At 49.2% G+C, this 11,688-nt stretch overlaps 1 protein-coding gene across 1 annotated transcript in view; it reads right to left on the bottom strand.

Annotated features, from left to right (window-relative positions):
• CCDC65 (coiled-coil domain containing 65) overlaps positions 1 to 8,611 on the bottom strand; it is a 39,095-nt gene extending 30,484 nt beyond the window's left edge. Inside the window, exon 1 of the mRNA XM_027595182.2 lies at positions 8,302 to 8,611. Within this exon, the coding sequence (XP_027450983.1) occupies positions 8,302 to 8,338 (37 nt within the window). The 5' untranslated portion in view covers positions 8,339 to 8,611. The remainder of the gene's footprint in view (positions 1 to 8,301) is intronic.
• Between the last annotated feature and the right edge of the window lie 3,077 nt (positions 8,612 to 11,688).

The raw sequence follows: 11,688 nt of genomic DNA on the forward strand, positions 1-11,688 counted from the left end.
ACCGTTGCTTTGTTTACTGTTTGGGGATGGGGTGGCTGATACTTCAACATTGGCCCTACTCTCCAGTTGCTTTACTGTTGAATAGGTTCAGGGGCTCTTTGAACTCCCTGGAATTGAATGTAAAATGTTGTACGTAAGTTCATTACAAGCTCTTTCTTGGGTCCTGGGTACACAGCTTTCATCAGATCCACAGAAGGGGTCTGTGAGCTCACAATGGTCCCAAACTCTGCCATTTGCCGGCTTGTGAGACCTTAGGCAAATTACTTAACCTCTCTGTGCCTCCCAGTCCTCATCTGTGAAGGGGGATGGTGATACTTCACAAGACTGTTGGTATCAGCTGAGTGCTTAGTAAGGGGTTGTTGTTAAGAGTTTTTGTTACTAGGAGAGAGGGTGAAACGAAGACCCCACAGCTTATGCACTCCACACTTATACCCCTCAAGGTGGCAGGTCTTTCACCTGGGATGAATTAACACCCCCCCGCCCCCCCCCCGCCCCCCCCCCCCCCCCCCCCGGGCCCGGTCGTTCTCTCTCTGCCCCACCCCAGGCTGCTGGAAAGTGCTCTCGGAACTCTGATCGGAAGCTGGCAGCTTTCAAGAACCTCGTCATGGGGTGGAATTTCCATGCCCTGGTCACTGAGATCCCAGTTCCTGAAATTCCTGCCTCTGGTTTCTCAACTGTGGCTGTGACCACTTTTCCCCATTTCTGGTTAATTTAGTTTGTGTGTGTTTCCTTTTCACTGTATTTTTAGACTTAGGAAAAAATAAACACAGTTCACACACTAGCACCTTCCTGATGGTTCGGTTCCTCGCAGGCATGAGGGTGGGGGCCCTTGTTTCCCCTGACGGGGCGGCGGGGGGGGGGGGGCGGGGGGTGTGTGTCTCCAACTCTGCCCTCCCGCTGCTACATCCTTACCTTCTGTTGAAAATTCCCAGACTTACCCCACCCATCTTTCATCACTCTGCCTCTCCCACCCCTTCAGCACCGATCAATGCAGATTGTAACACATGGCTGAACCGTACGTGCCTCTGGGTCTTTTATCCTTTTTATGTTTTTATCTTGTTTCCCTCCTGGAAACTTCCCCCACTGTCGCATTTTTTTCTTCCTTCGGAAGAGGCACCTCTAGCCAGGCAGCTCTTAGCTAGTCCCACTGATTCAAAGGAGGAGCTGCGGAGTCAGAGGAGCCGGGGACCGGGACAGCCCTCCCATTATGTTGAGGCTTCGTCAGGACAAAAACGGGGTTTACCTAGGACAGCTGTGGAGAGATTTCGGCGCAACAATGCGAGAGAGCCCTGAGCGCAGTGGCCTGCTCCGGCAAAGGCCTCAGTGTTGGAGCTGTTACACCCCGACCTAAGGGTCCCCCCGGGACGCAGGGCCATTTCGCAGCCCTATATCCCTCAATTCGGTTCACACGGCAGCCAGAGTCGCGGAGCTGGACTCGGCTCCGGCGGAGTCAGAAGACGCGGGTGACACCGGGGGACGCGAAGGAAGAGATGTGGGAAGGGCTGAGAACTAGCCTGGGGAGGCAGGGAAAGGGACTCAGTCTGCACAAAACCGGAAGAGGGAAGGACAGGCTTCCTAAGCACAGCCGTGGGGGCTGTCTGGCCACTCTCTTGACTCTCTCTCGGGGAAGAGGAAGTGGAAGGGTTGGAATGACTGAGGCTGGCCAGCAAAACGTCCTAGCTGTGGATGAAACCTCCGGCTCAGGAAATCCAAAGTCCTTGCTGAGGAAGCCGAGGCTCCAAGAGGTCGAGGCTTGTCGAAGGTCACGAGTTAGCCCGCGCTGGGTCCTTGACTCGGGACCTCCACCCACTGAGGGCCCCGGAGCCCTGGAGGCTAGTGGCGCCCCGAGGGCAGGTGGATGGCGGGCCGAGTGGAGACTCCCAGTTTGCTTAAGACTTGCACCCCGTAGGAAGGGCCAGAAAGAATGCTAGGTAAGGCCAGTGAGGCCTTGCCATATTAAAGAAAGCTCAGGGAGAGAGGTCCAGTAACCTATCGGAGGTCGCAGGACCTTGACTCGGAGCGTCAGGACTCAGATCCAGGTGGGCCATGTGGCTTGAGCTCGCACTCTCCACCGGGGCTGCCTCTGCGAGTATGCGTGCGAGTCAGGGTGTGAAGGTGGCCTGGCTGACTCCTGAGCCAGATTGCTATCGGTCCTCTTCTACCCTCAGAGGACCGAGGACTGAGCGAGACGATGCAGGTGGAACACAGGACACAGAAAGTAGCCAGCAGGGCTGGTTTCATTATGTCTGGCTGCCTCCAGTTCCGCCTTTTCTGTCATTCGCTCAGGGCCTGGGCTTACACCCTTGGCTTTTGCCAGCTTGGAAGTAAGGCCCTGTCCTCAGCGGGACACCGGATTGCGGGGAAACGGGGGACTGCTTGACCATCTCTGTCTGGCCTGCTGCTGGACTCTGGCTGTCTGGAGGGCATTCTCTGGTGTGTCCTTGAAGACTGACTGTAGGTACAACCAGAAGGGCTCTCAGAGAGCAAGTCCAAGTTCGAATTCTGTAGATGACAATCACCCAAAGGGAGAAAGAGCCTTGTTTGTAGTCATTCCTTCAGGTCGACAAATAGTTACTGAGCACCGGCTGTGCTCCAGGCACTGTTCTAGGCCCCAGGGGAACAGCTGGGAACCACAAAGGAAAAGGTCCTGCCCCTACAGGGCCCACTTTATCAGAGTGGAGGAGAAAGACAAAAAATAAAAAATAAAAAAATCGGTCAACAGACAACATAAACCAGAAAATATCATAGTGACAAATGCCAGAGAACATGAAAGAGAATGATCGGGTGGCTACTTTAGCCTAAGTGACCTCTCTGGGTAGGTGACACTAAATCTGAGATCTAGGGGATGAAAAGGTACCCGCGGAGATACTCAAGAAGAAAAGAAGAAGGACATTCCAGGCTCAGGGAGAGCAGTAAAAGGCCGCTTTGGGAAACTTTTAGTTTCAATATAAATGTACACGTGTATGTGTGTCTGTGTGCTATCTATATGTATATATACGTAAGTGGGTATGTACATAAGCATGAGTGTGTATATGTTTTGGGTTGTGATTAACATGTTATTTCTGACTGTGACTTGTCAACAGAAAGTTGGAAAGCCATCATCAGAGGAATCAAACCAAGGTCAGTATGGCTGGACATAGTGGGAGAGAGGAAGCCTGCGGGGGAGGAGGCCAGCTGGGGGCAAGGGCAGGTCCTGTTTGGCTCTAGAAGCCAGGACAAGAACTTGGATTTTATTCAAAGTGGACCTGACCCCAGAGGAAGGCTTAAGCCGAGGATGGCCGTGATCTCCGTAGTTTCTTGGTCTTGTTTTGAATCTAGCCATTTAGAGATAGAGAAACTGCATCTCCTTGCAGTCATTCTCCTGCCAAAACACATTTGCCTCATGTTTGCAGGCCAGATATGTGGGGAGAGGTGGGGGGGGTTATACTTGTACCCCTCTTTGCCTGATCAAGAAGGACCAGATCAAGGAACCCAGGAGAGACTCCCCAGGGAGGCGGTAAGAAGGACGGTGGGAGAACAGAGGATGACGAGGGAATTGCTCCGTGGGAAGATGCACGTGGGGGTAGGTCTGGCTTAGGGTCCACACCCTTGTCCAGCTCCCTCCCACGTGTCTGAGGTGTTTTCCTCCCTTAGGATTCTGCACCCCCCAGCACGAGGCCTCCCTCCTGCTCACCCAGCGAGCCAGTGGCCACCTCGGTCCTGCCTGAGCCCTGGTGATGGAGAGAGAAGGCAGGCAGGCAGGCCTGCAGCTGTGGTCTCACCAGTCTCCTGCTCCTAACGCCTGCTCTGCGTACGGCTGCCCTGTGCTTCCTCTGGCTACCTTCCGCTCTTCTGTTCCTCCAGCCAAGTCTGAAACCAGACAGAAGCCAGACGGCTTCCTCTATCACCCTCTGCCATTCCCATACTTTACTCCTAAATCTCGGTCCAGCTCGTGGAGCTTTGTGCGTGTGACTTTTCTCCACCTGTGTACATCTTTACTCACACAGACGTACACGTGTGTTCCCAGGTCCTCTTTCCAGACCTCCATCTCTTGCTTCCAAGCCACCCCATTCCCTAGAACATTCCGTATACCCTGGCCCCCTCTCAGCACCTTTTCTTTTAAAGATAATGAATAAATAAATAAATAAATAAATAAATAAATAAATAAAGTTTTATTTATTTATTAGAGAGAGAGAGCGGCAGAGGGAGAGGGAGATGCAGGCTGCCCGCTGAGCAGGGACCCCCCGACGCGGGGTCGCAGGACTCCAGGATCATGACCTGAGCCAAAGGCAGACACGTAACCGACTGAGCCACCAGGTGTCCCCTCCCCCCTAGCATCTTGTTCTTGTGTTACCTCATAGCTCCCTGCTATTTCCTCCAGAAAATTTTCTTGGGAAATTCTCCTCTTTCCTTTTGTTTCTCCTTCTAGTCTCTCACCAGACTCCTGTAACAACACCCAGCTCCCAGAAAGAGCACGAGAAGGGGAAAAGCCCCAGGAATGGGCCTGGCACTCAGAGCTTGGCTTTGGTTTTCTTCCAGGGAACATACACGGTGTTGCAGAGTACCACCATCAAGCCAGGCCACTCTCTGACCATGCTAGGTCAAGAACAAGACTTCCCTGTAGTCACACCCAAACTCAGACAGAAACAAGAACGTTGTCCAAGCCACAAATATGACCAAGCCCCCCCTCCTCGCCCGCGGCCGTGTTGCTCTTTCTTCGACCCCTCCTACTTTGGGCGCAGTTGTACTCCTGCCTCCTCATAAGATGCATTAAGTTTCCCAATCACAGAATTCCCCAGCTTTCTGATAACAAAGCAATCCCTCGCTTCCTCGACCTCTCCCTAAATCAACAAATGTTAAGTCCAAATCCCAGGTCCTGGGCGCCTGGGGGGCTCAGTTGGTTGAGCGACTGCCTTCGGCTCAGGTCATGATCCTGGAGTCCCCGGATCGAGTCCCACATCGGGCTCCCTGCTCGGTGGGGAGTCTGCTTCTCCCTCTGACCCTCTTCACTCTCGTGCTCTCTATCTCTCATTCTCTCTCTCTCAAATAAATAAATAAAATCTTTAAAAAAATAAAAATAAAAATCCCAGGTCCTTTCTATCGCCCTTTTCCTGGATGCCCACAGCTCCACCACGGTGTGTGGTCTCCTTGTTGGAATGAATCCTTACGCCCAATTTTGTTCCACAGTTTTATTGCTGGTCTTTGGCTGGAGGGCATTGACAATCAGGAACAACATATAGGTACACACTTTATGTAATTTTTTAAACTACAGACTCCTATATTTTGGTTTTAAGTGCATTCTATGGTATTCTATTTATTTATTTAGTTAGCTTTTAAAATTTTATTTAAGTAATCTCTACACCCAACGTGGGGCTCGAACTCATGACCTTGAGATCAAGAATCACACTCTCTCCTGACTGAGCCAGCCCCCATTTTATGATATTTTAGCATCACATTTCCTTTCCTAATCATGTTCTCAGGCAAAATGTCCCACCCCCTACTTTGAATCATCCTTCCAGTCGATCAGATTGATTCTTTAGTCCTTGGGCATGCTTAGCAGCTTATCATTTTCCTGCATCAGTATCTCCCCTCACCAGTCTTTTTTTTTTTTTTAAGACAACTTTTTTTTTTTAAAGATCTTATTTATTTATTTGACAGAGAGAGACACAGCGAGAGAGGGAACACAAGCAGGGGGAACGGGAGAGGGAGAAGCAGGCTTCCTGCTGAGCAGGGAGCCCGATGCGGGGCTCGATCCCAGGACCCTGGGACCATGACCCGAGCCGAAGGCAGATGCCTAACGACCGAGCCACCCAGGCACCCCTCCCCTCCCCAGTCTTATATCAGAATTGAGACCCTGGGGGCACCCAGGTGGCTCAGTCAAACATCTGACTCAGTTAAGACTCTTGATTTTGGCTCAGGTTATAATCTCGGGGGTCATGGGATGGATCTTCGCATCAGGATCTGCGCTCAGTTCGGAGTCTGCTTGTTCCCTCTCCCTCTGCTCCCCCCCCAAATAAATAAATAAATAAATAAATAAATAAATAAATAAAATATTTTAAAAGAGAATTGAGACCCTCTTCCATCGCCTTCCAGATCGTGTAATGAGATCTGAACCCTCCCTCCTCATCACTCTTACTGCACTTGGTGTTAATTACCCAAAGGGCTCTTGCTTTATTTCGCCACATAGCTGTAAACTCTCTGAAGGCAAGCACTGAGTCTTTAAAACTTGGTTGGCACTCCAGGGGCTGCTCCAGCTAAAATGCCCAAAGGCCAGGGGCTCCCCAGTGCTCGGAGATCCTTGAGATCATGAGAAGTTGTGGCTTTAGGCTAAAGGAAGAGGGCACCTGAGTCCTATTAAGGGGAGGGGAGAAAGGGCCTCGTCCCACCACGTGCATAGGGGATGTAGGTGGCATGTTGCCTCAGAGCACTTTGTAAGAATCCCTAGGGCAGAGAAAGACTGGGCTTGTGTACCTTCTAGTAAGAGTCTTAGTGAATTTGAATTTGCCATCACCCTGAACACCTTTGTGTATTATGTCACTGTCCCAGATAAGGCATTTATCAGAGTAATCAGAGCCAAAAAAAGATAGGGCAGCCCTGAGCTTTGAACATGTGGTACACACACACACACACACACACACACACAAACTATCCTGGCTAGTGGGTTTTTTTTTTTTTTAAGATTTTATTTATTTATTTGACAGAGAGAAACACAGCAAGAGAGGGAACACAAGCCGGGGGAGTGGGAGAGGGAGAAGCAGGCTTCCCACCGAGCAGGGAGCCCAATGCGGGACTCGATCCCAGGACCCTGGGATTATGACCTGAGCTGAAGGCAGACGCTTAACGACTGAGCCACCCAGGCGCCCCTGGCTAGTGTTTTTTATTTTTTTTTTAATTTATTTTATTTAATTTATTTATTTTTTAATAAACATTGTTATTTTTTTAAGATTTTTATTTATTTATTCATGAGAGACAGAGGGAGAGAGAGAGAAGCAGAGGGAGAAGCAGGTTCCCAAGGAGCAGGGAGCCCGATGCGGGACTCGATCCCAGGACCCTGGGATCATGACCTGAGCCGAAGGCAGACGCTTAACCATCTGAGCCACCCAGGCGCCCTGGCTAGTGGTTTTTAAACTGTGTCCCCTGTAGTTTGTTTCTTGGAAGCACCCCAAGAGCAGAGGGGAGGGGAGGCTGACAGATCCCCACTCCAAGTCCCTCATTCTGATTCAACCAGGGTGGTTTGGTTTTTCATCTTCTTTTGTGTTTTGGGATTCTGTATAAGATTTAATGTGTAAAGGAGCTTTACTACGTGTAAACAACACCATTAAGATATAATCAGCAAAATCCCAAATCTGGAAGACACTGTAAAATAAACAACTTGCTTTCTTCAATAAATGAATCACAAGGAAAAAAAGGGGCAATAGAACCTATGAAATAAAAGACATTTAAGAGCCATATGAACCAAATTCAGTATGTGCGCCTTGTTTTAGATTAAATCAATGTATGACACAGTTGGGAAAATATTAACACTGACTGGATATTGGATGATGCTAAGGAGTGAGTTATTTATTTTTAGTTGTGAACATGGTATTATGGTTATGCTAACACACTCATTAGAGATGAGTACTGAAATATCTATGGATTAAACAATATGATGCCTAACATGTGCTTGGAAATCATCCAGTACAGGAGGTGTAATGGGGAGAAGTGGGTGGGGGAGTAGATGGAGCAAGATTATGTTGATAATTATTGAAGCTGGGTGACAGGGGGTCATCGTATTATTCTTTCTCTGTTTTTAAATGTTTGAACATCCCCCCCCCCCACAAAAGCTTTCAGAAAAAAATAAGCTAAAGGAGACTATATGAATAAGATTTGGAATTATAACCTTATTTTTTATTTTATTTTTTATTTTTTAAAGATTTTATTTATTTATTTGAGAGAGAGAGAAGGAGAGACAGAGCACATGAGAGGGAGGAGGGTCAGAGGGAGAAGCAGACTCCCCGCCGAGCAGGGAGCCCGATGCAGGACTCGATCCCGGGACTCCAGGATCATGACCTGAGCTGAAAGCAGTCACTTAACCAACTGAGCCACCCAGGCGCCCTAACCTTATTTTTTAAAGTAACAGATTTATCAAGATATGATTCAGATACCATATAATTCACCAATTTAAACTGTACAAGTCAGTGGTTTTTAGTATATTCACAGAATTGTGCAACCATCACCCAATCAAATTTAGAAGATTTTCATCACCCCCCCCAAAGACACCTCAAATCCATTAGCAGTCACTCCCCATTCCCCTGATCCTGATGGCCCCAGGCAGCCACTCACCTATCTGCTGTTTCTTCAGTCCGTCTACTCTGAACATTTCACACAAATGGAATCAGACAATATGCGGTCTTCTGTGCCCGTTTCTTCCACCTTAGGATAAGGTTTTCAAATATAACCTTGTTTCAAGTATAACCTCTTTCTTGATAGGAGAGAGCCACCTTGTAAGTTTATTACTCTGGCTATGGATTTTTTAAATAAAGACACTTGGAAAAGGTTTAAACAAACTTAGGGGCGGGAGTCTAACAAAAAAAAGAAAGAAAAGAAAAAGAAAGAAAAGAAAGAAGAAAGAAAGAAAGAAAGAAAGAAAGAAAGAAAGAAAGAAAGAAAGAAAGAAAGAAAGAAAGAAAGAAAGAAAGAAAGGAAAGAAAGAAAGAAAGAAAGGCTAAGAACCCCATTCTCCAGTCCAAACCTCTCACATTACATGTAAGGAATGGGCCCAGAGAGGGAAGTGACTTACACAAACGTCCTAACAGCTTGTTAAGGGCAGAGCAGGGTCCAAAATCCCCACCTGCTGAACTTTGGCTCTGTTCTCTCTTCAGGTTGCCACGCTGCCTTCTGACCTCTCTCTCACACACACACACACTCACACACGTCACTTTTCCCACCACAACTCATAACCATGTGACCCACAAAATATCTTCAGACACATCTTGAGAATCAACCATAATGGGGGCTGCTTTGTCTCACAGCTCAGGCTTTCTGCTGTCCTGCCCCGAGACACAGCCACCCAGGGAAGAATCGGTGTTAGCACCAGCTCCCAGAATGTCTATCTCAGAGGAGCTCAGGAATAGCAATCTTGTTAGAAGTCAGAGGAAGCCGTTTGCATGGCAGGAACAGTTTTCACTTACATTGAATGTTTCTTTGGAGTGGCTAGTAGAGAGGGTGTATGGGGGGGAGGCTGGTAGAGAAGATGGGGGAGAGAGAGGGCAGAAGCCTTTGGGGTTTGGAGTCCAATGGGGGCTACCGTTGGAGGGAACCAAGTTAAGGGTTAGAGGATGTATGGGAACATCACAGAGGCCTCCAGAACTGAGTCCAGATGAGACTGAGGGGGAGGAAGAGGAGGAAAAGGTCAGGCTGAGGGAAAGGACTGCAGGTTGAAGCAGTCTGTGGTCTTACAGCTGTTCCTGGAGCTCTCTCAAACCTCACTTACGGGCAGTTCAGACGAGCTGTCAGGCTGCTGAAAAAGGGCAACAAGAGGACAAGCTCTACAGATGAGTATCAGCCGAGGGCTGAGAATGACGCCTCTGGGATGAAGTGGGGAAAAGCTTCCAGAGAGCCTGGGAGTGGAGGCTATGGTAGCGCCTGGATAACTCTTACTACTCTGGAGGTTCCCTTAGGAAGGGGCGCCTCAGGAGATGGGTAGAGGACCATGCAACACTTAGTCCCAGAGCCCTCAGCCAAGTAATTTGGACTGGATGCCACAGGACTTGACGAGAGGCACACAGGCTAGGCTATATTCTCAAAATACCCTCCATTCTCCTGTCTATAGTGAGCATTGGAAAGCTCACTCTTAGAGCCTTTGGGTCTGGGAAAGGTTTTTTTTAAAGATTTTATTTATTTATTTGAGAGAGAAAGAATGAGAGACAGAGAGCATGAGAGGTAGGAGGGTCAGAGGAAGAAGCAGGCTCCTGATGGGGGACTCGATCCCGGGACTCCAGGATCATGACCTGAGCTCAACCAACTGAGCCACCCAGGCACCCTCTGGGAAAGGTTTTTAAACATCCTTTATTTATTCATTTATTTATTTTTAAAGATTTTATTTATACATTTGAGACAGAGAGACAGAGAGAGAGAGAGAGCATGAGCAGGGGGGAGAGGCAGAGGGAGAGGGAGAAGCTGACTCCCCACTGAGCTGGGAGTCTGATGTGGGGCTCGATCCCAGGACCTGGAGATCATGACCTAAGCCGAAGGCAGATGCTTAACCATCTGAGCCACCCAGGCGCCCCAAACATCCTTTATATCAGGGGAAATATCCCTGGGTGGGAATGCAATGAAGGTAAAGCTCAGAGAGAACAAGACCCAGGGCATGCTCCAGAGGCGCTGAGCTTGACAAGGAGAAGAGACCTGAAGATAAACTCTGGGGTGCTCTCATTTTTTTTTTTTTTTAGATTTTATTTATTTATTTGAGAGAGAGAGAATGAGAGATAGAGAGCACGAGAGTGAAGAGGGTCAGAGGGAGAAGCAGACTCCCTGCGAGCAGGGAGCCTGATGCGGGACTCGATCCGGGGACTCCAGGATCATGACCTGAGCCGAAGGCAGTCGCTTAATCAACTGAGCCACGCTGGCGCCCTGGGGTGCTCTCATTTATGCCCAGGATCAGTTTTACTCCAATCCCTGATCCCCAGGAGGCCTTATTTAGACTGTCTTGGTTCCTGAATAATCAGTGGACTATTCAAGCTGCGTATATCCCACGGTTCTGCCTAGTGGAGAGGCTCCTCAACATGGTCTGAGGGGCAGGGCTGGTAGGCAGTTACGTAGCTCCTCTCAACCTTGGGTTGCCCTCCAGCCTGCTAACCCCAGAGTCCCAGGCCCAGTCTTCCACTCTGGACTTTAACCAGATGACACACAGAGTGTGTCGGCATTAGTAGGTATCAACCTGGAACTGGACCTGTGCCCGATTCATCCAGGAAACTGACCCCAGGCGGCAGAACAAACACTCTTACGCAGCTCCTGCCAGGCATGGGGTGAGAAGAGATCTGACCCAACAGGGACTTTGTTTGCTTTGTTCTCCTCTTCTCTCTCATCCCCAGTTGCCAGACACCCTCATTCCTTTCTCTCTGCCCATCTCTGGGTCAGGAATTATGTGGGTTTTTTCCAGATGATGCAAGAAGACTTATCTATCTATCTATCATCTGTCTGTCTACTTAGGTGAAGGCGATTCCAGCCTTGGACGTTGAAAGGGGTACAGCAGGAGCTGATAAAGGGGTACAGCAGGAGTCTCTGGGAGAGGAAGCCAGAAGTGGTTTGGATGGGGATTAGATGGAACAAAGAGGTCAGAGATCTGTGGGGCCACCCTCCCACCCCCCAGCCCGGCTGCCACCTGTCTATAGTTGAGGCAGATCCTGCTTTTCTCTTGGGACAACGCCAGTTTGACCTCATTTTCTGCGTTCATGGCCAGTTTGCTTTTGACACTAATTGATGGACACGCAAGACCATTAATTTTGCTTCACGTCCCCTCCCCCCTTCCTAATACAAATGCAAACAGCGTGGGAATCCCCTTGCAGAGGAAGCAAAGATGCAGCTTTAAGAGAAAGGGAAGGGAGGAAGAGGGCACTGACTCAGATTCTCCTACCATTGGCTGCCGGAGGGGATCCCACCTCCGGGATTGGCCTCGACAGAGTCCGCCTCCTCTTGTGATTGGCTCGGCCGGGGAGATATAAGGTGGCC

Source organism: Zalophus californianus, chromosome 9, assembly GCF_009762305.2.
Source record: "Zalophus californianus isolate mZalCal1 chromosome 9, mZalCal1.pri.v2, whole genome shotgun sequence".
NCBI lineage: Eukaryota > Metazoa > Chordata > Mammalia > Carnivora > Otariidae > Zalophus > Zalophus californianus.